General features: G+C 39.8%; 1 protein-coding gene across 1 annotated transcript in view; it reads left to right on the plus strand.

Annotated features, from left to right (window-relative positions):
* Positions 1-26,821, plus strand: part of TTC37 (tetratricopeptide repeat domain 37) — a 2,356,248-nt gene that overhangs the window by 654,592 nt on the left and 1,674,835 nt on the right. The window contains exon 11 of the mRNA XM_044064132.1: positions 20,893-21,032. Coding sequence (XP_043920067.1) covers positions 20,893-21,032 — 140 coding nt within the window. The remainder of the gene's footprint in view (positions 1-20,892; positions 21,033-26,821) is intronic.

Below are 26,821 nucleotides of genomic sequence, written 5' to 3' on the forward strand. Positions count from 1 at the left end.
CCCTTTCACTCAACCCCCGCTGCCCAAACCCTGACAGCAGAAGCATCAGACTATGCATGGAGGGCTCACATGGCAGGCAAATGCATTCAAGACAAATGCACCTGCATATCAATCAAAAAGAAATGTTAGCTGTACAGAATGCTCTGACAGCCTTCAAATACCTTATCCTTCCAGGACAACTCTTGATAAAGACAGGCAACACCACAGTTATGTGGTACATAAACAAGCAGGGGGGAACTCATTCCTATCCACTCTGCAGTTTAGCCATGGCTTTGTGGAACATAGCCTTGAGCAATCAAGTGCACCTGCAAGCTCAATTCCTGCCAGCAAACAAAATTCACTGGCAGACAACTTAAGCATAAATCTAATGGACCCACATGAGTGGAAACTGGAACCCAACTCATTCAAGCTTCTAATCCACAGGTGGGGGGCACCAGAGGTTGGGCCTCTTTGCTTCCTCCCAGAACCATCAATTGAGCAAATCTTGCACCAGAACTCCCCACAGCCAAGCATGGAAAGTGGATGCCCTATCCTTTACATGGGAAAACCACTCAATCTTTGCCTTTCCCCCTCTGCCCCTCCTCTCGAAAGTACTACTCAAGATCAAACAGGACAGGCCAAGGACAATCCTGATTGCACCAGACTGTCCACGGCAGCACTGGTACCCAATTTTACGCAGTCTGACAGCAGTGCCACCCTGGCAACTGCATCAGACCAGTTCCCTGTGGTCCCAGCAGGAGGGCTAGATTTTGCACCCTCAGCTGCAAACCCTGAACCTAGCAGCCTGGCTCATTCCATGAATACATCACCTGCAACCCTCAGCAAACAGGTGCTGGATGTCATCCTTGAGGCCAGGAGGCCTAGTACTAGGAAATCCTATTCAGAAATGTGGAAAAGATACTGTTCTTGGAGCCAGTCTCAGGGAAAGGACACAACCGTGCCCATATTACCTCATGTTTTAGATTATCTAGCAGAACTACTCCACAAAGGCCTATCCTTGTCTTCAATTAAGATTCATACCTCTGCCATCTCAGCTCATTACAATATTGAGCCACCCCTCTTCTTTCACCCTCTGGTCAAACAGTTCCTGAGAGGACCTAACAATCTAAGACTCCCGAGGAGAGCTCCCGCTCCAGCCCGGGACCTTAACTTTATACTTGAGAAGCTCACACTTCCCCCCTTTGAGCCTGCTACAGCAGAGTTAAAATTCCTCTATTGGAAAACAGCCTTACTTCTAGCCATCACTTCAGCAAGAAGAGTGTCTGAATTGCAGGCCTTTATGACTGTGGAACCCTTCATTATCTTCCATGTAGACAGGGTTTCCCTCAGGACTAACCCATCATTTATGCCCAGAGTAGTATCCAGTGTGGCTTTAAACCAATTCATCCATTTACCAACCTTTTTCCCTAATCCTCAGAATAAAGGGGAAGGATCCTGCACTGCTTGGATGTGCACAGGCAGCTTAGGTTCTACCTTGACAGGACTAAACCTTTCAGAAAATCTGACCAGCTGCTAGTCAGCTTTGCTACAGGGGCAGAGGGAAAGGCCATTTCAAAGCCAACCATCTCCAAATGGATAGCACACTGCATCCATTTCTGCTACAAACACCATGGAAAACCTACCGCACAGGGAATCAGAACCCATTCCACTAGAGCTACCTTAACCTCTACAGCATTTCTCAGGGGAGTCCCTACTAGGGACATCCTGGAAGCTGCAACCTGGAGTTCTGTGCACATCTTCACCAAGCATTACCACTTGCCTGTCTTTTCTAAATCCAGAGCTGGATTTGTTACAGCAGTCTTGCAAGGCCAGTTAGCCAGCCCTAATACTTCTTGACTGCCTCCACCCTTCCTCAACTTTGGGAATCAACCCAAGTGTGATGACTGCAACAGTGAAACATGAAGAACATAGTGTGTACACTTACCATAAATGTAGATGTTCGAGTGTATTCACTGTTGCAGTTCTAGTTACCCTCCCTCCAGCCCCCTGACTTTCCTATACTTTCTACCTCTCCTCTTTTTTGGCCATATTTTCATGGCAATGGTATTTACTTTTTACTGGGGGTGTACCACTCCATGTAATTGCTTCCTATTTTGGGGGCTCCTGACATCTGGGGCAAGAAAAACTGATGTAATGGCGTCGGCTGCATGTTTTATACCCGTGACAGCCTGATGTCATGGAAAGAGGCGACAGCATCCGACACAGAAATCCCAAAACTCTGGTATCCAGGCCGGCTGAGGGCTTCCTGCAGGCAGATAACACAAGTGTGATGACTGCAACAGTGAATACACTCAAACATCTACATTTATGGTAAGTGTACACAACTGTACTTTTCTTGCCTCTTTCCAAGAGAACTGTAATAACAAGGAGTGTGCATCAGACTTGTATGAGCCCAGATTTATGAAAAAAGTCTGAAAATACAAGAGAATAGCAAATGTCACTGTTCTCCTTTTAAGTTGATTCTTTCCAGGGGGTCAAGCTTCTCTACATTCAGTGATGTGATAAGCAAGCCCCCCCCCCCCCCCAAAATTTATGCCAGTTGCAAGACTGACATACCTTGAAAACAAATGAATTATCTTAGAAACTACAATCTTGGACCTAGTATATGTAAGTCTGGAGTTTCTTTCATTCACTCTTGGTGTTCTGGTGCTTAGAGTAACCACTGTCTGAATATCAAACAATTACTAGAAAATACACATCCTTTGGCAGAAGCATCCTCACTGTTGGACCTGACTACCTTATCTTTGTGAAGCATCTAGCCCCCCCAAGTCCATCTTTGAGCTGTTTTTTATTGTTTTGTTTTACCTTGCTCTGTCTTTTTGCTCACCCATTGCTAAGCCTTCATGTTCTTCTTCTGCCTCCTGGCCTCAAAATATGTTTCCATTCCACTTTGCATCCCATGTTATCATTTCAATAGCTATATCAACTCTAAGGCTTCAGCACCATCACACCAGTTGCAGGTGACTGGATTTTGACCAATAAATCTTCTACATTGTGGTCTATCTTTTTTTTTTATTATTATTATTATCATGTAGGTTTTAAAGTAGTGTGTTCTATCAGATGCTCATTACTGGCTCTTTATGAAAAACCATGCAGTATGAAAGTATTTTTTTTTTCATAATTTTGTTCTTTTTGCCATCAGACTTTGTAGGAGATTTACTAGTCATCTTATGTGTGAACTCTGCATGAAATAGCACATCATTCTGCATTTGAAAGTACAAATATTGCCTTTCTTTGATAGCCTGGTTTGTACTTCCACTCAGGCGAACAGGAGCATGTTACAAATGGAGAATAATTTAAGCATTTATTCAGTCCTGCAATGAATAGCTAAAGTACATCATCATATTACTTGTAGGAGCAGAAAACTGTCATCGTTGCCATTTCTTTTGAATATTCAAACCCTTCAGTATTAACCTTATGTTGTATGCCATCCCTCACCCTTGTCCAGCTCCTTATGGTATAAAATGTGGTTAACATCTGACCATTTAGAGGAACTTGACAGCTGAAATGTGGTCCTTAAGAGGTAATCTGTCAAAGGACATGCCAAGATCACACCTTAGACACAAAAGCAACGTTATGTCCTCCATAATAGATGTCAATTGACAAAACTAGAAAAAGGAAGAGTCTCTCAAGGTGGCATGTACCATTAAAGCCTGTCTTTGAGGTATTGAGCTTCAAATTGTTACTGAATATCCAGACATGGATGAGTTCCAAATCATTTGAAAGAGAGTTTAAGGGTTGCATAGAATCATGAAGGAATGAGAGGTAAAGCTGGGTGTAGCTGGCATAACAGTGGCATTGTAGAACTCTCGAACAGGTCACGTCTTCTGGCAGTAAAAAAAAGATAGTAATGGACCAGAATAAAATCCTACAGTACACCACAAGTGAGAGGGTAGGAAGATAAGGAGTTAACCCTATAAACCAGTTTCTGAGTATGACCTGCTAATTAGGTGGAAAAACAGTTAAGAACCATACCAGAGAGAACACAGTAATGTAGTCTGTGTATAATAAAGGCATGGTCCACCAAATAAGATACTGATGAGAGGTCAGGAAGGAGCAAGACAGAGTTGAACCATTAATATGTTTACAACTCCGAGATCGGTGTTGTTTACAACTCTGAGATCGTTAAACACCTTAATAAGTGCAGTGTAAGTACCATGCTGACCCATAAAGCCCAATTGAAGTAGATCAAAAAGATCACAAGAGCTGGACTTCCAAGATGGCTGCACACAGAGTAATAACATTTCAGTTCTTCCAATGTGCAAACAGAAACTCAGAAAAGAGAGCCAGTGAACTTGTCTTTTTTTGGTAAATTTCAGTTACTGGCTAGTAAGTGCACTGCCTGGATGCCAACAAAGAAGAAATTTAGAGTACCTGAAAGAAAATCAACCACGAAAGGTGAGGAGAAAACACTGACTGGGAAGAATTCTGCAGCTGTTCAGCAAAAAATAGTTCTAGCTCCAGCTTTGGTGCAATACATGACTTCCAGTTTTCTATAGGGAAAAGTAAGTTAAATGTGGTCTGAGTTGATTAAAGTAAATGAAACACTGAAGGGATATATTAACTCAAATAACAAAAGGCTAGAGAAAATGGAAGAAGCTTTAAATAGATATTCTGCTAAGTTGACAAAACTGCAAAAATCACAGGCTGAAGCCTGAGTATGAGATGCTGAAGAAGAGATGTTTAAAAAATGGTAGAATTAGAGGACAGCGCATATAGAGAAAACCTGAGATGTTCTGCTGTAACCGAGAAACTAGGCAGAACAGACTATTAATTTTATGAAAGCACAAATATTCCACAGCAAGATTTGTTAATTGAAAGAGCACATAATATATATGCTCCAGACCTGGCCACGAGAAAGCAGCAAAGACCTTTAGTAGTAAAGATGCTATCCTACCAACAGAAAAAGTTGATTTTCCAAGGTACTGGGAGCAACTAATTAGAAAGGGAAAGGTAATAGAATAGGAAGATGTCAAGAATTTTTTTGGACTGCAGGTTAGAGATTGCCTTCCCTATCAGGGATTGCTATCAGAGTATAGGTAAAGAGAAAGAAATAGGGGTGTCTTAAACAAAAGACCAGCACTGGTACAGTTTTTAATAGAATGTATAACAGAAGCTGCTGTTAAAAAAGGAATAATTAGTAGAGCCTATAAAATATTGCATGATAACTCTAAGAATCAATCAGAGGAGCTTAGAAAGGATTGGGAAGAGTGATTGGATAAGCAATACACAGAAAGACAATGGGGGAATGTTAGAAATGAAAAAGTGACTGGAGTAGGGAGATGGAGATCAACATCTCGGAAATTAATGAATAAATATAGGATAACAAAGCATCAACCATATATGAAATATGGCTGAACAAGAAAACCGGAAAATAATAATGGAATTTTTTGACTTTGTTAAACTTGTAGGGGACTCCAAAGCATATGCCCTACTTCATGTCATTAATATTTGGAATTGCATTAAGGAGGGGGAGGGGGAGAGGAAAGGGATAATTGTAAGTAAACCAATTTTTGTTCATAAAACATGACCTATACTGGATGTTCTACAGTAAAGCCTTTTCGTCTATTTTGTGTGTTATAGAGATACCAGAGTGAACAGGTGTCTTATTATGTTTTCTTCTTCTTTAGTTTTACAAAATGTAGGCACTGCAAACCTCTGGCAGGTAGTGCAGAGTTTAAGGCAGCGAGATATAGTTCCTGTGGTATAGGATTAGAGTCCCTCCGCCATCATTTGCCTACTGTGTGACCTTGAGCGAGTCACTTAACCAGACATCAGCCCTCGCCTGAAAATGGACTGTGTGCCCAGTGGGCCTAACTGGAGCATTGAGCTCTGTCCCAGTCGGACTTTTCCTATAAATAAATGTTAAATAAGTAAATAAATAATTACATACATACATAAGAGAAGAAAGCCTGGACAAAAGCATATTTAAGATAAATGGCTGTAATCATGAGTTGTTGAGTTGAGGGATGGGTTGTAATAATATACAGTTCATGATACAAGTAAAGTTGATATATTTTTTGTACTTTTACATAGGGAAATGACTAGATTAAGGCCCTTGACTTGATGTAAGAAGTTTTAAGGAGATGTAAATAAATTAGAGGATAGTGACTGTAATGAAACGTTTTCCTTTTAAAAATAAGTGTTTAGTGCAACAAGAGTAGCTTGTAGTTGAAGGCAACTGTGTATCTGGTTCTCATATTTCTGTGGAGACAAGCTGATAAGAGGGCTATTAAAACAGAATACTTTTTTCAGTAGCTAAAAGATGTTTTCTGAAAGGGTTCAAGTTGTTTTCTACATCTGGGAGAGGAATAAATGTAAACAAAAACAGACAGCACTTAATGTAACTTTACCATGTGTCTTAGCATGAATACCATTAATTAAAGGTCAGTTAAAGCCTGCGAGTGTAGCTGTGAATCTGGGACATTTGCTCCTATTAGGAGCATTAAACTACATTATTTCAAGGCATATATTGTTTTGTTTGTTTGTATTAAGTTAATAGGTTATGGGGGTATGTTAGGGATGTTTGTTTATGTTTGAGGTTTTCATTAAAACAAAAAGTTTTGTAAGATGTGACATAGGTTCAAATGGATATAACAAGAAACAACTGCATAAAAGATCAACCTGCCAAACATTACTAAATGCATGTAACACAAAAGCTGAAACCAAACCAGACATTTTAAAAAAATCTGTTATACGTAACAGGTGGGAATAATAAAGTAACATAATGGCAGCACCTTCTATGGTATTATGGAATGTGAATGGTGTCACGGGTATATGCAAAAAAGAAAGAGTAGTGAACTATAATAAGAAATGCAGAGTGCAAATAGCTATACCACAGGAGACACACAGTTGGAAAGAATGGAGCATGGGAATTTGATAAAGGATTTCAAGTTAGTTATTCAGGGTAATATTTAGGAGAAATGAAAGGGGAGTACTTGTATTAATTGGTAGAGGGGCTCCAGGAGTGATAGAGGGGAAAAAAGCTAATAATGGTAGATGTGAAGTAGTGAGATACTACTGGCAAGGGTGGTAGATTATGCTGGCATGTATTTATATTCTACCTAAAACTGCTACAGTGGAGCTTAAGAAAATTCTGGAAAAAATAATCAACTTTCAGCACGGAGTATTACTTAATGGTTTATCTGCAACAGTGAAGATGTATCTGATGGGCATAGAAGGGAAAATCTAAGAAAAAGGGTAGATTTTTGAAGAAATTTAGGAAGATATTTTATATGAAAGATGTGAATTCTATAGTAGGAGCTTGTAGAGAATTTGCATATTATTTAAATCAGACCAAGTGAAAAAAGCAAGGAGCAGTATGAGCAGTACGAACAGTTTTAATAAAAATTAGCGCTTTCGGAAAAGGCAATGCTCTTCCTTCTTCAGATAATCAATGCCATGTGTTTAAACAATTTATACACAAACACATCCCAATTAATGAATCCAGCATTAATCAATTAATTGGCATATTAAATAAAATACAATAAAATACAATAAAATAAAATAATCAATGCCACCAACTTAATAACCCTAAATGTCATGTACTATGTACATAAACAAAATACATTAAAATCAATATAACCATATAAAATCACTATAGAAGATTAAAGTGAATAATAAACTATAAATAATTAATTAGAGCCTCTTGAATAAACTATATTAATTTATTTCAACTTCTTTTAGCTAAAGACTATCGCTTAAGTGCTAGGAGTTTAAGAAAGCATTTGATAGAAATGCTTTCGTTTAACCCTGGGGGAACATATGCAACACACCTAATTTGCCATAACAGCTCCTCAATTTCAAGTTTTATCTGCCATGGCCCACCTCTCTCATCCTGAATAACTTGTTTTAAAATAGTAGATTTAAAAATATGGTTGGGAAACAGAAGTATGTGTTTTGCTAGGGCATTTGTCTTATCTCCTTTCGCTATAGCGTATTGATGCTCATATATACGCTGTTTAAATTTTCTTTCTGTCTTCCCTATGTAAAAAGCAGTGCAGCATTGGCAGATTGCTGCATAGACAATACCCCTAGAGTCACAGTTGTATTTACCCTGGACCCTGTAATTTTTACCATTAATTATAAACTGATGAGTGGTATTTATGTGTTTACATTGTTGACAAGTACCACATTTAGTTATGCCCTTATTCCTAGGTAAAGGCAGTTTCTTATGGTATTCAAGTAATGATTTTAAATTGAGCCCACGTCTATAGGTAATCTTTAACTGGTCACCAAACAAGCTGTTCAAGTGACTATCCTCACTAATGAGAGCCCAGTTTTTATTCAAGATCTCTCTAATGAAAGCGTGATCTAGGTTGTATGTGCATATAAAGCTAATACTAAATCTGTTAATAGATCCGTCCAAGACTTTAGTGTGTCTGTCTACAAGGTTATCTTGTTCCGCTCTATTGTCCTTCAGCAGTAAGGGGGCTCAATTTAAAATCATTACTTGAATACCATAAGACACTGCCTTTACCTAGGAATAAGGGCATAACTAAATGTGGTACTTGTCAACAATGTAAACACATAAATACCACTTATCAGTTTATAATTAATGGTAAAAATTACAGGGTCCAGGGTAAATACAACTGTGACTCTAGGGGTATTGTCTATGCAGCAATCTGCCAATGCTGCACCGCTTTTTACATAGGGAAGACAGAAAGAAAATTTAAACAGCGTATATATGAGCATCAATACGCTATAGCGAAAGGAGATAAGACAAATGCCCTAGCAAAACACATACTTCTGTTTCCCAACCATATTTTTAAATTGACTATTTTAAAACAAGTTATTCAGGATGAGAGATGTGGGCCATGGCAGATAAAACTTGAAATTGAGGAGCTGTTATGGCAAATTAGGTGTGTTGCATATGTTCCCCCAGGGTTAAACGAAAGCATTTCTATCAAATGCTTTCTTAAACTCCTTCACTTAAGCGATAGTCTTTAGCTAAAAGAAGTTGAAATAAATTAATATAGTTTATTCAAGAGGCTCTAATTAATTATTTATAGTTAATTATTCACTTTAATCTTCTATAGTGATTTTATATGGTTATATTGATTTTAATGTATTTTGTTTATGTACATAGTACATGACATTTAGGGTTATTAAGTTGGTTGCACTGATTATTTTATTTTATTGTATTTTATTTAATATGCCAATTAATTGATTAATGCTGGATTAATTAATTGGGATGTGTTTGTGTATAAATTGTTTAAACACATGGCATTGATTATCTGAAGAAGGAAGAGCATTGTCTTTTCCGAAAGCACTAATTTTTATTAAAACTGTTCGTACTGCTCATACTGCTCCTTGCTTTTTTCGCTTGGTTTGATTTAAACTGTTTTTGGAATCTGCTAGAAAGAAATGATATTTTACGGGAACACATGCATTTAGTTGAAAGTTTTGATACACATCCAGTAACTATTTCAGATCACCAGCCAGTAATAACTATAATAAAAATGCAGAGTAATGAGATAAAAGAGACACTGGTGCTTCTCCACCTATCTGTTTAACAGGGAGGAAATTTAAATAATGAGTAGTAGACATTATTCAAGAGTTATTAGGGAAGATAGAAATTTCTTCAGAAAATATAGCTAGGGAGTGGGATAAAATGAAAGTGGAGTTAGTAAGGTAGAAATATAAAAAGAGATATGGTTAAGAAGTAACAAAAATAAATTAGAGGGACTGATAAAGGTTGAAGTATTGCAGAGTAAGGGCAATCTCATAGAACAAGAAAAGACACAACTGCAGAAGAGTAATTAAGGGACTACCTGGATAATATGCATGAGTTTAGAAAGATTGCTCTTAAGCAGTTGTTTTCTGATGAGAACTCCAGAGCACAAAAGTTTTTAGCACAGTGGTTCAGGCAACAGAAAGAAAGGGCTGTTGCCAAGCTTAGGGAGACTATAATAAGGAAAATAACCAGGGATCCTGTAGAGGTATTACAAATATTTCGGAAATGTTATGAAAATTGAATAAAGCAGAGAAATGTGGAAATCAAGAAAATGTACAAGTGGAAATATTTATGGAAGAATTAAATATGCAAGTTTGAAGGTCGACTAGGCTCAGTTATTGACAGAATAGGAGAAGGTGAGAAAAAAATTGTGATGTATAACCAATCTACAGAAAAGTCTCCAGGAATAGATGGTATTGCTGTGGAAATTTGGAAGCCAGAAGGGAAGAAAGTGATAAATATCTGGAAGGTTGTGTTTTTAAATATTTTAAAAGGAAGAAAAGCATGAACATCCTGGAAGAAATCTGTGATGTCTGTAATACTTTAAAGTTAGTAAAGATCCATCAGATCCACGTTCATATAGGCCAATTTTGATCCTAAACCACAATTGTAAAGTGTTTGTCTGTAATGGGTAAAAAATGGCAAATGTGTTGCCAAACCTGGTAGATATGATTAAGTGTAGTTTGTGGAGGGGAGGCAAACATTTAACAACATTAATAGAACAATTATGATTCCGGAGGGAAGCAGAATGTAAGAAAATACCACTGTTGTCAGGTCTAGATGCAGAGAAAGCATTTTTTTTGAGTGGAGCGATAGAAGCATTTGTATTTCCTGGACAAATAAGGTTAATTAGGAGGGTATGTGAGGGATTGGAGGCAAAATTTAAATTGGGGAGTGGGGCTTCCTCTCTGATGAGTTCTGTTTGAACAGAGGAACCAGGCAGGGGCGTCTTTTTTTCTCTCATAGTTATTTGCTTTATATTTAGAACCACTGGCAAAGAAAATAAGGGACTCAGAAATTCAAGCATATAATTAGCACGGTAACCATGAAAAGTTGGCTTTATTTGCAGATATTTTTTACCTGATAAAACTAGAAAAGGACATTTCAGTGTTGTGGAACATTGTGACATCATTTCAAGTCTTTTGGGGATACAAAATTAATTAATATAAAACAAAGGCAGTAGTTGTAAACTGTGTACCCACACATGAATTGGTTGAAAATACCCATATTTATGGGGACATGGTAAAATTAAGTACTTAGGAGTATGGGTTAAATAGGATTCTGTTCTGCCATCTAATGATATGTAGGAAGAGACTAAACAAAATATAATACAAAAACTGAGAAACAGGAAGTGCTTGTTTTATGGATATGTATAGCAAGATACAAGCAGTGAAAATGTTTTTAGTCCCTTTAGTTTTATACACATTTCTGGCATTTTTGTTGCCAACCAGAGAGGAAGTTGTGGATAGCAATTAATAAAAAGTTGAAAGATTTTATATGGGAGGGGAAGAGGGCAGTAGTCAAGTGGGATAAGTTGACCTTCCAATAGAACAAGGTTGTTTAGGATTACCTGATTTGAAAGGATATTTCAGAACTACACAGTTAAGGCTCCTATACATAGCACAAGCAGAAAGTGATGATTCAAAGTGGAAAGGGATGATGATGAAACAGGGGGAAGCTCAAGAAATACTGAGATTTTGGAATAAGATCCTTAAGGAAAATAACAATAGCCATACAGAATATTATATTCATAAAGTAGCAGAAAGTATTCTAAGAACTAAGCCAATATGGGAATGGAGAAAGGAGATTCTGCCAATAAGGTTGACTGCAAATAGGTGTACAGTGAATAAGCAAGAGGGGGCAAGAATTTACTGGAGAAAACTGGCAGCGGAAGAAAGGTATTGGTGCAGATAGAGAGGGAAAGTTAATAAAATGGGAAAAGACCAAGAGTACATTGGAATGCAGACTAGAGACTGCTTTCTCTTTCAAGGATTGATATCCATGTGTAGGGAAAGGAATTGTGTGATCCTTATTGAAAGACCAGCACTGGTAGAATTTGTAGTTGAATCTAGAACAGAAGTTGTTGTTAAAGTGATAATTAGTAGGGGCTTATGAAATATTACATAATTATTATAGGAATCAGTTGGAGGAGTTAGAAAGGATTGGGAAGAGAGATCGGATAAGCACTTCAAAAAGAAATGGCGAGAGGGTATACATACAGCTCTCAAATACGCAACAAAGTCCAGAAGATTTAGGATTTTTACTTGGAAGTGTTTGCAAAGGCATCTTTATACCCCAAGAAAACCCCAAAGAAATTTTTCTCAGGTAGATTGCAGATGTTGAAGATGTAATGGGGAAGAAAGAGGTAACTGGGAACATATTTGTTGACAGTTGAATGAGTTGGCAGACTTTAAAAACTCTGCAGACTACTCTGTCAGAAATACTGGGTGAGCAAATTGGTGTAGCTAAGGAAATTATTGATACAGGATCTGAATTGCCTACACACAGTAAAGCCTTACTGAGTTTAATTCTGGTGGCTGCCAAAAAGTAATTACTAGAAAACGTAAATCGCTGTATACCAACCATATTGGAAGTAGTGAATATAGTAACAGAGATAAAAGAGCTGCAAGTGGGATCTTCAGAAAAGGAAAAGAGCAAATTGCATAGAAAAATTGGAATTGTGGGGCCAATATGTGCAGAATAATGTTTTGGAGGAGGAATGAGATTTAAGTTAAGGTAGGGATTAAATGAGATATGTAATGTTTGACTGACAGTGACTGTATAGTAGATCATATGTGATGTATAATGTTTGCAACTAAAAATCTGTCAGAACGGTTTGTTTTCATTTATATAAATGTATGACTGTCTACATCAAAAATGATAATTCAATAAAGATGTTTTTGTTTAAATAAATTATGAGAGCGCAGTTAATTCTCCAGTTGATAATGCACTAGTTTCTCAAGAACTTTTCAAAGAAATGAAAGGTTTGATGTAGGATAGTAGTTACCAAGATTGTGCAAGACTAAACCAGCCTTTTTCAGGATTGGAGTGACAAGAGTTTCCTTTAAAAAAGAAGGAAAATCCCCACTCCTGAGAGAGGTGATGATGATCTGATAGATCACTGGACCTATTTCCTCAAGGAAAGCTACCAAAAACTAAGATATACATACTGTGGCTGTTTTTTTAAGTATTTTGTTATACTGTGAATAGGGTACATTGCCTAGGCTCATATATATTGCATATATCTAAGACCAATAATGAATACTTTTGCGAGCATTGTATTGCCTCCATATCTGACACGAGTTGCTGGCGAAGTCTTTGGCATTCATAGGTTCGTACTAGGCTATCTGCCCTAGGGCATTTATAAGCATAGCCAGAGTGTGTTTGGCTTTCGCCACCCATTTTAAATTAATTTTGCTATGCCCTTTTTCGAGGTTAGTATACTGTGCCTCTGTCTAACAGTGACACAGAAGTGATACCCGGGGTAAACCTACGATCTCCCATCCACTCATCAAGATTCCTCTTGAAGAGAGTCAGTGAGGGACTCTGCCTAACCTGGACTGGGATTTTATTCCAGAGTGAAGGGAGCCTCTGGGTTATGAATCTGTCCCTCCAGCATGTCCTATTTATTTCAGTGCTGAGGTTCAAGTCTCTCGAGCACGTAGCTCAATGGGATTTGGATTTTCTGAGGTGCAGCATGTCCATTAATTCCGGGTTGGACATGGCTTTATACGTCAGGCACAGATCGCCTCTGAGCAGGCGGTATGCCACTGAGTAGAGCTGGAGTTTCTTTAACCGGGCAGCATATGGCATCTGTTTGAGCCCTGTGATCCTCTTGGTGAGGTACCTTTGGGGTCTTTCCAGTTGCTGCACGTGTCTGGTAAGGTACATCCCAAAAGGGGCATTGTACTCAATTATGGGCCTGATGAGGGATGAGTAAAGAGGCACGATGACCTCCCCTGATCAAGATGTAAATCCCTTCATGATTAGGTGGGCTATATAAAATTTTTTTCTAACCACTTTGGCCACTTGATTGTCAAATGAGAGATTACTATCAACTTGGGTCCCCAGGTCCCTAATTACTTCTTCCGTACTTAATGGATTACCACCTATGTGGTAATTTGTGGGCACTTTGTTTTTGCCAAAAGGGATGACTATACACTTTTTGGCGTTTAGCTTGAGTCCATGGCTCTGGCACCAGTTGTCTGTTTCTATGAGGCCCTTTTGGAGGATGCTTGCGTCGGCTGGAGAGTCGATTATGGCGCCCAGTTTGCAGTCATCTGCGAACTTGGTCAGCCACAGTCCTTCCGTGTTGGCCTGTACCGCCGAGAAATATATACCGAACAAGAGAGGTCCCAGGACTGAGCCTTGTGGGATGCCACTTGTAACTGGTTTGGAGTCTGACATGGCTCCAGCAATTCTAACCATGTGGGTTCTGTCCTTGAGCCAGTTTGCAACCCATCTAGTGACATAGGGGTTTATATTTAAGCTGGTGAGCTTATCTATAATGCCAGAGTGAGGTATTGTATCGAAGGCTTTTGCGAGGTCCAGGTAGGCTGTGTAGACCACCTTCCCCTCGTCAATGGCCTTGGTGACTGTTTCAAAGAAATCGACCAGGTTTAAGAGGCAGGATCTTCCCTTAACAAAGCCGAACTGGGTAGGATCCAGTGTCTGTAGGTCCCCAATATCTTTATTTATGAGATCCATGATGATCCTTTCCATAGCTTTGCAGACCAAGCTAGTCAGGCTTATGAGGCGATAGTTTCCAGGATCCGTTGAGGCACCACCTTTGTGGAGAGGGACCACTGTTGCTGTACGCCACTCTTTGGGTACATATCCTGTAGTAAGGCTGAGATTGAACAGTAGTTTTATGTTTGGGTTTAGCTCTTCTTGGAGTTCATGTAGGACGCAGCCCGGGACACCGTCTGTTCCCATTGATGCTGTGTTTTTTGCTTTGGAGAGGGCGGCTCTTACCTGAGCATCTGAGATGTCAGGGAGGCAGCACTCTGCTGGGATCGATATTTGCCCTTTTGGTGGGGAGGGGGGGGGAGTTTGCGCTGAACCTGTCAGATAGGATGTTGGCAATGTCTGTGGGTTCGGTGTATTTTTTGTCATTTTGGACTAATTCTGAGCATATCTGGGAATTCCCACCCAGGTTCCTAACATAACTAAAGAAAGCCTTGTGATTATCCTTGGTGTCCTGTGCAATTTTTCTCTCTAAGCTGGCCTTAGACGATTTTATGAGTGCCTATAGTTTTTTGCTAATAATGATCAGAGATGCCTTCCCTTTTTGGGATTTTGCTCCATCATGTAGTAGCTTCCTCCTTCTATTGTATAGTTTGTTTATGGCTGGGTTCCACCAGACAGGACGTCTGTCTTTGGAGGATTGGGTCTTGGTTTTATTTGGGATTGCATGATCCATGCATTCCTGAAGGTGTTCAAAGAATGCGTTTATAAAGGATTCTGTGGTCTGGGCCGTATTTTCCACAGGTCCGGGGACTTTGAAGGATTCCACCTCAGTTTTGAGGAGTGTGAAATTTACTTTAGAGAAGTTTTTCACTGTGGTTTTCTGGGCAGGGGGTGGGGTCGGGATGTGAATATCCAGTGAGATTAGTTTATGGTCTGATCTTACCAGTGAGGGATTCACTTCTGGTCTGGAGCATAGAGTCCCCATGTTGGTGATGATCAGGTCCAGTATGTTTTCCCCTCTTGTGGGAGTGGTAACAAGTTGTTCCATAGCATTTGAGTTTATAAATTCTAGGAACCTTTGGGCTAGTGGTGTTGGAGCTAGAGTAATGCTCCCAGTCTATGTTTGGGTAGTTGAAGTCGCCCAATATAATGGTGTTTGGAGAGACCTTCATATTTTCCAGTGTTCTCAGGAAGGCCGAGTGGGGTTCCTGGGTTTGGGAGGGTGGTCTGTAGCAGGCTATAAACTGGAAGGCAGTTTTACCCACTGTTAGTTGCACATGGATAGTCTCTGATGTTTTGTGCTGTGCCACCAACCTGGAGGTGTGGGTATCTTTGACGAATATTGATACTCCCCCTCCTTTTGTGGTTTGGTCCAAGTTTTGGGGCCAAAAAGCATGGTATGGGGTATAACCTGGTAGTGCTGGGGTGCTCTCGGGAGCCTTGAACCAGGTTTCTGTTACTGCACAGATATCAATGTTCTCCATGCTAAGGAGAGTTTCGAGTGCGTGCATCTTGAGGTTTAGACTTCTGGCGTTGAGTAGCATTACTCTTAGTTTCTTATCCCTTGTGATACCTATGGAGGTGGGTTTGTCTTTTGAGCCTTGCCTAAAAAAGGCACTGTGGGGGTAGCAAGAGCCTTTGCCAATATCCGAAAGCCCAGGGGTGACAGGTGCAAGCCATCCCTAGTGAAGCATCGTGGCTTGTCGAGCATGTCATCCCAGGCTGACAGGCATTAGATCCCCTTTGAATGACACCAATACTTAAGCCAATTGTTGAAATTGATCATCTTGTATTCATATTGTGGCATCATTCTTGGTGAGGGTAAGATGCTACTCAAGGTCAGGGTCATACTGGCCTGGGCTACATGCTCAGAGAGCTCCTCTATGTCTCTCTTCATGTAGTCCAGGGAGGTACGTCTCAGGTCATTCACACCAGCATGGACAATGCTGAGTCATATTTGTACTTGCCTTGGAGTGACCTGAGTGCTTGTGTTATGTGGCGGATCCTAGCGCCCGACAGGCAGCTCATCGTGACCTTCTCCTTGTTCAGCCTAGTGAGCGGGACTTCAGTGTGCCTGATGATAGTCACCTATTACAAGTGTATCAGGTGTGTTGTTTAGCCTTAAGGGCTGTGACTGTTCGGCACACTGGCTTTGTGAGCTATATGTTGCACGTGTTTTGTTTTGGAGTAGCGGTTGCTTGGGTGTCTGCTTTGGAGGTCTCTGCTGCTTAGGCAGATTTTTATTTAGAGCCTCCGAGTATGTTTTTGTGTGTTTATGTGTTTGGTTTGCTGTCGTGGAGATCTATGTGAGACTGGAATTGTAGTGTGTGGTTTCCTTCTCCTCCTGACTGGTTACGCCAGTACTGAGTTGAGAGAGCTTAGCCTCCAGTTTGGCTATATGGATGCATCTCTCACATGTGTTGGAATTTGTTGGGAGGAGGAGAGGGTTGTCTGTGTACATGAAGCAGTTGTAACATTGCCTCAAGATTCCCAGATTCACCAGCTGGACCGGAGAGGAGATTGACAACTGACCTTTGGACATGCTAGAATAGTATTGGGAAGTCCTTTATATTTGAAAAAAAGGGCCAATGGGGAACAAGGTACTGAAGGGGAGTTTGTGAGGGTGTAGTGCTTTTAATTTTTTAGTGCTGACTTATATAATTGCTTTAGTGAGGAAGTGCCAGGTAACTTAAATGCAATGTGTTACAGGTAACTTAAATGCAAAAACGACAAACAGTAACTTTCTTTCAAGTGAAACAAGGAAATAAGTACAGTAAGCAATGCAGATATCACTAGGGATCCACAGAAGCACTGAAAAGCCGCGTTTTAGGTGGAATTAGCATTTCAGGGAAATAACAAGCAAACAACAAGCATACAAGCAAAGCTAGATTCAGCAGGCCTGGATCTAGTCTATGCTACAGCAAACAAGGTGTACCAATTTCAGTAAGAAACAGTTCAGATATGCAGGCACTATAAGCCTTTAACCAGAAATTCCCTGCTCAGAAGGGCAGAATCCAGCCTCTCCTCCCACAAGAGTGCAGACCACGAACCTTCTTAATGTAAAATAACTGGCCTGAAGCCCAAGTGCTTAAACCAGAACTAATACACTTTTAGAATAACAGACACTGAGCCCTCAGTCAGCAGTTCCCAACTTAGAAGGATATAAGCTACCTGTCCTGCCACCGCAGTGCAGGCCACAAACCTTCCTAATGTAAAACAACTGGTCTGAAGCCCAAGTGCTTAATCCAAAAGACTTAGAATGATAGCTACACTATAATCAAGTTACTACCAAGCCGTAATAAATACAATTGAACAGGCCTGGATCTAGTCTATGCTACAGCAAACAAGGTGTACCAATTTCAGTAAGAAGCAGTTCAAATATGCAGGCACTATAAGCCTTTAACCAGAAATTCCCAGCTCAGAAGGGCAGAGTCCAGCCTTTCCTCCCACAATAGTGCAGACCACGGACCCTTTTAATGTAAAATAACTGACATGAAGCCCAAGTGCTTAAACCAGAATTAATACACTTTTAGAATAATGGACACTGAGCCCTCAATCAGCAGTTCCCAACTTAGAAGGATGTAAGCTACCTGTACTGCCACTACAGTGCAGACCACAAACCTTAATGTAAAACAACTGGTCTGAAGCCCAAGTGCTTAAACTAAAAGGCTTAGAATGAGTTACACCAAGCAGTAATAAATACAATTGAGTACTTTTAAGATGACGCAAAAGCAAAATAAAGTAGGAAGAAAAACAAATACAGTAAAAGCAGATAAAATTTTTTTTTTTTGAGTGAGCAAATGAGATGGGCCCAGGAGGAGTATCCAAGTGCAAATTTACAAGAGGGGCAGGCAGTTTCAAAGCCACCAAGATTAACACCAAAACAAAAACAGGGAGGGTGGGTGGAGACCTACTGAAAAAACAGAGTCACAACTTCCAGCTAGATATTGCTCAATGCAACACAAACAAATTAATTTAAATTGTGTATTTGAAAAAAGTGCAGATAAAAATTTACTTAACTTCACTTATGCGTTCAGTTGATTGCATGCAGGTCTTAACTGGCCAAAGCTCACAGTTTAAACAACCAGTTTTGTTCAAAATATAGGATAAAAAGAATTAAGTAATATAAAAAGATGACACTAAACTTTCTTCCAACTTTTCCCTCAGACTGTAAGTTCTCAAATGAGACGCTTCCTCTGGAGACATCATACTGTTGGCTTGTATCACATCTTCATGTCCTGAAACCAGTTTGCTGTGTTTCCTGAGACCTGTATGTGAACAGCATTCTTAACCAACCTAGTTTCAGAGAAGGGGAGGGGTGTTATCCACATGTTATTTGCTCACACTGAGGGGATTGTTTAGCTCTCAGGTGTCTGTCCAGGAGCTGAAGCCTGTAAGGTGGACCACGATACCAAACCATGTTTAAGATACTTGAGACTAAACTGATATCAGCTAGCTTGCCTCAACTTGGGCTGAGTGACATCCCCCCATTACAAACATCCACCTGAGGAACTGTGTGTTAAATTTTGATTTAAGAATCACATCTTTAGTTAGCAACAGTTTGCACCCCCAGCATTCCTGACCATGAATTTTGTATAGATTTTTTTAAATCTGCCAGCTCATTACAGTTTCCCCCAAAATATGTATTCCAAGTTACTCACTCTTATCACACATCCATCATTTGCTGTCTATCTGAGGAAACATTCCATGAAGTCTGAATGAGATATAAAAATAACTATTAAAACACTTCCAAGCAAAAATCCTAAACCTTCTGGACTGTGTTGCATACTTGTTCCTTTGTAAATTGCCTTTCCAATCTTTGTTCCTAATCTTTTCTAACCTCCTATGACTGAGTCTTGTAGTTAGCGTATAATTTTTTGTATGCCCTACTAATTATTCCTTTTTTAACAGCAGCAACTTTTCTACACTCAACTAAGTGATCTATCAGAGAGAGGTCCTTTCTCCTCCCTAATCCTTTATCTTTACCTGTACTCTGTTATCAGTCCCTGGTAGAGAAAGCAGTCTTTAGCCTGCAGTCCAGACTTCTACTTGGCCTCATCCCACTTCATTACCTTTCTCTCTCTCATTATTTGCTCCCATTACTTTAGTTTCTTAGCCAGTTTTCTTCAGTAAATTCTACCCCACTCTTGCCTGTTTTCTCTACCCCTACTTGCAGTCATCTCTGTTGGTCAAATCTTTTTCTCCATTCCCCTGCTTGCTTAGTTCTTAGAATACTTACTGCTACTTTATGAATAATAGTATACTGTTTATGTTTTGTATTTCACAAACCGTTTACCATTTCTATGAGTAGGTAAAAAGAAACCATGCTTTTACCATAAAATTACTGAATGTGCAGTTTTCATTGCATCTTTTGAAAGATGTTCAAGTGTGCCATAGTCCATTCATTAGATATGGATATTGCTTGCCATTTCCCCATGGTTAATGGCTTCTTGAGTTCACACCAGCACTTCATCTGTGTTGGCTCATATGTATTAAATGCAAAAAGTTGAACAAAGGTGTTACAAAAACCAAGAACACCCGTTCATAAAATGGAAGAGTCCAGCTGCCTCCAAGAAAAGAAAGTAGTTTGATTCAGTCACTCCTGTTAGAAACAGACTGCAAAAACAAAACTTGGAATTTCCACAGTGTTATATCTGAACAAATCCGCAGTGACCTTGGCAAGTACAAATCACTGTTTATTTATGGAAAGCACTTATCGTTTTTTTATAAATAGTGATTTGTACTTAGCAAGGTCACTGTGGGATTTGTTCAGATATAACATTGTGGAAATACCAAGTTTTGTTTTTCAGTCTATTTCTAACAGGAGTGAGTGACTGAATCTATTTATTTATTTATTGCATTTGTTTACCGGGATGGTCCACTGGGTCTAAGTGAGCCCATTTTCAATGGAGGCCTGGGGAGAACAGCTGCACATAATATGTGACAGTACATACAAGAAAATAACATGCATTATAGGGTACAATACACTTCCAATGGAGTAAAACATTGACGTTGACACAGAGTTTATACAGCCACACTACATTAGGCATAATGTAATCCCAATGGTTCAATGTTATACACATATTAACACACTTCTACCTTGTGTAGTATTACTAACATTAATGGTAGAATTAGATGATTGTGAAACAGCTTTGAAAGATTAATTCTTATTGGGTTGTGGGTGTTAGTAGCAACTACTTTCTTTTCCTGGTGGCAGCTTGACTCTTCCATTTTGTGAACGGGTGTTCTTAGTTTTCATACGTATTATAGCAACCATACTTAAGAGGCATGACAATGAGCCAAAGCTAAAGACAGTGTGTGTTTATACTGTGTATAGCCACAGAGAAACTTATTTTGTTTTGTTTTTTTTTTCTGTCCCCCACCTAAGTTTATACATTGTCTGAAAGAAGTTTTACCTGACTGTCAATTAACAGATTGTATTGTAACAATATATTTTTTAATTACAGCTTTAAAATTGTCTACTCGGAAAGATATGCATGAAAGTGATAACCGTCAGAGGAACATTGCTCTTCAGCTGAAGGCAGAGGCCTTGGTTGGCAGTGGTAGAGCCGATTATGTAGAAGAGGCCATTCAGACACTGGATCAGGTATTGCACATAGTGCTTAACATTTCTCTATGCCAAACAGGACCACAAGTGTAATCAGAAATGTTGATCCCAGAGACCCTAATTTGTTTTGCTACAGTTGAATGGATTTCAGTTGCCTAATTGGATGGCTTTTTTAAGCTCATATGGTTCTTAACATGCTCATTTGATTAGTTCTCCTGTTGCATCTTGCATTGTTTTCTTAATGAACATCTGATATGACTTTAAGTAACTGTTTGGCTAACAGTAACAGAACTAATAACTTAAACTAACATGCCATAATTAATTTTGAGAGTGAGAACTGTAGTGCCATATTCTCCTGAAATAATTAAGGGTACGCCTTGCACAGCTAGCATACTTGTCCCCCTTAAACCTTTATTTTGTCTACCTTTGCTTACTTAATGTTCTTCCAAAATATTTCAATGTCCCGTTAACTCTGTGCAAAAAATGCATTGTATCTGACCTGTAATGCACTTGCATGAATTCTTCTCTGACATATCTCTTCAAAACTTTCATCTTAATACTCCTGTTCAGAGCTTCCTGTAATCCTCTGCATTCAGATTGTATCCCACCTATCAATGCTTTCTGTTCCAAATAAACAATAGTATACTCAGTTTGTCTCTCAATCGCAAGCTTTCAGGTCTTTCGCTGTTGTCTTTACTGCTGCGTGCATCCCCTCTGTTTTTGAGTTATTCTTAGAAGGCCCTTTTTTTAGTATTCAAGAGGAGAACTACCTGCTTTTACACAGAGAAAAAGTGAAACATCAAGATCTAACTTTGATTGTCCTTTTGGCAGAAAAGAATTTGGAATTCCTCTTCTGATGTCTGCATTTCAGTAGTTTAGTTTTTGAAATCTTTAGCGTATATTTTGTGTGTGTGTGTGCGCTTTCCATGGAGTCTCATTAGGAAGTGTTGCATAGTGATTTGTTGAAATACAAAAATGTCTGGTATGAAAAACATAGACTTGTACAGCAACTGAGCATTGTATTGTATGTGAGATATCTTATATACACTTACTCTCTCAGAAGTCAGCTAGGAATGCATGAAGCATTGTTGGTGTAACCTGCAGAAAAACAAATTATGCCGAACGACAGGCACATGCCAGCGTACAGTGTGACAGGTGTAAGCAGCAATGCAAAGTCAGAAGTACTGGACATCAGAGAGGGAAGACTGGAGAGAGAGAGAGAGAGAGAGGTGGCCAATGTGGACATATTGGGAATATCTTAATATTCAAGACTAAATGTTTTAATAAAAGTAAATGTCACATACACAGAGCAGCTACAATTAGTGCTGCCCGGTAGTAATACCTGAACCCATTGCTCTCAAGCGTCTCCCTTAACCATAATTCATCATTCCTTAGTGCCGTAGATCTCGTTTGCCGCTATTCATGATAGATGTGGTAACCAGTTGCGCTCGAGCAGATAAGTGAATTTATTTGAATTCAAATCTTCTTTTCTCTTTTAAATACTTTTTATGCATATTCTCTGTTTATCTTTAAGCTTAGTTTATACCCCTTACCAAATGACTGCTTTTTTCTTGCTATAAATTCCCATTCCTTTTTCATATGAAAGTACCTCTGAATACTATCACTAGTATTCTTCCACTTTACACTAAGTATATTCTCCTTTTACCATCGTTGGTCTTCTGCAAAGCATTTTTGAGAAGAAATCTCATTTTAAACTCTTCTTATAAAGACCCTACTCCCCCTTGGGACCTAAATTTGGTGCTGCAGGCTGTTTTACAACCCCCTGTTGAACCAGCAGCTAAGTGTGATCTCAGATTTCTTTCTTGGAAGCCTATCGTCTTGGTAGCCATAACTTCTGTAAGAAGAATTTCGGAAATTCAAGCTTTATCTTCCAACCTGCCATATTTCATTTTTCACAAAGACAGATTATCTCTTCGTACTAATCCAACCTTTTAACCAGAGGTGGTATCAGAGGCAAATATCAATTGGCCCATCAATTTACCAGTATTTTTTCCTAAATTTGAGAAAAAAAGGTGAATACTTGTTAAATTTATTAGATGTTCACAGACAGTTGCATTTTTACCTTCATAGAGCCAAGGATTTCAGGAAATCTGACCAAATATTTGTTTCTTTCTCAGATGTTAAATTGGGTAAAAAGTAACCCTGTTCAGATGGCTTATAAGTTGCATTACTTTCATTTGTGACCATTTGGGCATGACATTGCCAAAATCGTTACAAGCCCATTCTACTAGAGCAATGGCTACTTCAGATGTTTTTCAAACTAGGATCTCTATGGATGAAATTTATGCAGCAGCAATGTGGGCTACTCCTCATAACTTTGTTACTGACTACAAATTGGACCTGGTCTCCACAGGTAGAGTATCATTCGGTTCAATGGTGCTGAGGAATATCCTTCCTTGAGTCTACCCAGGATTTAAGGTAGCTGAGGACTGTGTTCCATAAGTTGAGGATAGAATGATAATTGACCACATCAGATAAAGAAGTTATGTACTCACCATAACGTTCCATCTGTGTTGTCCATTTTCATTCTTCCTCAACTCCCCACCCACTGGCCCACTACCTTTGAACTCCTAGATGAACAAGTAGTCATAGGTCATATCTTGCCTTATACAGAGCTCCAGATATTGTCTCTCTGGATACTTCTGTTATTTTCTCTTACTTCTATTAGCAAACAAGATCTGAGGTCCTTAGGAAGGGTGCATTATGGGTAAGGGAGAAGCTTGAGAGTTTTTTTGGTTGTAATGGCTGAGTCAGATAACCATAATAAGAAGGTAGATGGGTGGGTACCAAAAGCCTCCAGGTACACTGGCTCCCTCTGTTGAAGGATTGTTGGGCTTCCAGTCACCGCTGTGTTTTACAATTTCTAGGATGTCTCCAAAGGAGACCTCTTCAGGAGGTGACCCTGGGGGACCCTTCACCCTCATCGGAGTTTGTGTCTTTGGTGACAGATTCCTCCGGAGAATCCAAGTGCTTCCTCTTGCATGACTACTTTTTAGGGACCTTCTTAGTGGGTTGCTCCGGGGAAGTATCAGAAGAAATGGGAATGCCCTTTTGGGAAGCCTGACGTTTCAGTACTTGCTGTCCATGTGGAGAAAAAGATTGATATTCTGAAAACAGAGATGGCAGGGTTGGGGGCTAAGGATCCGAGGAGGTAGGGACCATCTGAGCTACTGAAGCAGACCTGGCTCTCTCCAAAACCTCAAAGGCCGATCTCCCCTGAGAGGGATAAGACTCCAGATCTGAGAGGGTGAGCCTCTGGTTCCTTGTCCCCCCCCCCCCGCTCCAAGGAAAATTCTCCCAGGTCAGAAGCCAGACATGAGCTCAGCTGAGCCGAAGCCCACAGGTACAGTGATGGCTCTGAACATTTTGGAGTCCGTCTCGAAACTTCAGAGCTGACTAGGCAGCTATGCCTCCGAGAAGTGTCTGGCTCCATCTGAACCAAAGAACTCAGAGGAAATGACGGATCAGATGATAGTCATCTTCAGATTCAAAGCCGACAGAACTGGGCAGCTCAAATCCAATAACTGAAGCTTCAAAAGAAGATAGAGGAGGATGTAAAGGGAGGAATCGTTGAAGCACAGAACTCATTATCCAAAGGGTAGGAGCCGAGAACACCCCTGGCATACTCTATGCCCAGAGAATCTTTCTCACCAGTCTCTCCACGTCCTCTTTGGTCGAACTTCTGGAAGAACGAGTAGATGTCAGAGAAGGAGACTTGGGCCTTTCCAGGAAAAGAGAAGGCACTCTCAATGGAACCGGGTCCAGTGAAGGAGAGTATTGGGTCCTTGGTAAAGTAGGCAGGTTTAAAGGTCCAAATGATTGGTGTCTGATCTGATGAAGATTTGGACTTGCACGAGGTATGATCCAATGGAATGGATGGATCCGTATGTTTCTTATTCTTCATTTTTGGATCTGAGGACGTTGTAGGATCTGAAAGCTTGTGTTTTTTGACTGGTGGATCCGACAGAGAAGTCTGAGAGGACAGAAGCCTCTTCTTAGATTTTTCTAAAATTTTTTTTTTTATCAACTCCATTATTTCCAAAGTTTCTACAGAAAGAGGCTAGGTTGAAGAGTAAAGTAATCTTCATTGCACCATATTGGCCTCGACAGCTTTGGTTCCCCCTTCCTGTGGCCTCACTTGCTTTGCCAACCATGGATTCTGGATCCAACTCCAGAACTCCTGTCTTATCTGACAGGCATGATTCATCCAGACATACCCAATCTCAGGATGATGGCCTGGCTTCTACAATTCCATTAATAGACAGGCAACCTATGCTCTTCTTTCCAGTCCAACATATACTTCTGTCTGCTCATAAACTACCTATATGTAAGCTATATTACAGTAAATGGAAAAGATTAATTCACTGGGCATTATAGAATAATAGTGATCCCTTCTCTGCTCCGATTCGTGATATCCTTAATTTTTTATCCCAACATTTCAATGAAGGATCCTCTTTTTCACGTGTCAAAGTCCAGTTGGCAGCAGTATCCAATTTTCACATTAGTTTCTAACGTTCCTGAGTTGCTTCACAAACTCTGCAAAGCATTTTTGAGAGCAACTCTTCTTTTAAAGCCCCCCCTTTATAAAGACCCTACTCCCCCTTTGGACCTAAATTTGGAGCTACAGGCTGTTGTTCACCCCCACCCCCTTTTGAACCAGTAGCTAAGTGTGATCTCAAATTTCTTTCTTGGAAGATGATCTTCTCAGTAGCCATAACTTTTCCAAGAAGAATTTAGGAAATTCAAGATTTATCTCCCAAACTGCCGTATTTCAATTTTCACAAAGACAGAGCATCTTTCCATATTAATCCAACCTTTTTACCAAAGGCAGTATTAGAGGCAAATATCATTAGTCCATCAGTTTACCAGGTTTACCAGTATTTTTTTCCAAAATTTGAGAACAAAGCTGAATACTTGTTACATTTGTTGGATGTTCACAGGCAGTTTCACTTTTACCTTCATAGAACCAAAGATTTCAGACAATCTGACCAATTAATTTCTTTCTCAGATGTTAAATTGGGTAAACCAGTCACCAAAGTAACCCTATCCAGATGGCTTACAAGTTGCATTACTTTCATTTATCACCATTTGGGCATGGCATTGCCAAAATCATTACAAGCCCATTCTACTAGAGCAATGGCTACTTCATCTGTATTTCATACTACGACCTATATGGATGAAATTTGTGCAGCGACAACTTGGGCTACTCCTCATACCTTTGTTACTCACTACAAATTGGACTTGGTCTCCAGGGATAGAGCATCATTTGGTTCAATGGTGCTGAGGAACATCCTTCCTTGAGTCCCCCCAGGATTCAAGGTACCTGGGGACTTTGTCCCATAAGTTGAGGATAGAATGAAAATTGACATCATCAGATAAAGAAGTTGTATACTCACCCTAAAGTTCCATCTGTGTCGTTCAGTTTCATTCTTCCTCAGCTCTACACCCGCCGTCTCCTTGCCTTTGAACTCCTAGATGAGTGAGTAGTCTTAGGTGGGATCTGGATCTGATGCTTACCAATAGGGGGGACCACTGTAGCACCCCCACTGTGAGGTCTTCCCTGGTGAGATCTGACCCCGTAGATCTGTCTCATTTGAAGTAACCATCACACCTGACCCCCCCCCCCCAGCAGCAAATAAACTAAAACGCTTCTCCAAAGCAGATTATAACCAGTTATGGGATGGTATAAATAGCTTCACCGCATCTCCCCTCCCAGATGAAACTGGAAAGTATGCCGAGCTCTACACCAGTGCTTTATACAAACACCTGTATAACTGCATTGACTTGGCCATACCTGATAGGACCAA

Source organism: Protopterus annectens, chromosome 2.part2 (assembly GCF_019279795.1).
Source record: "Protopterus annectens isolate FY-2018-M chromosome 2.part2, PAN1.0, whole genome shotgun sequence".
Lineage (NCBI taxonomy): Eukaryota > Metazoa > Chordata > Ceratodontiformes > Protopteridae > Protopterus > Protopterus annectens.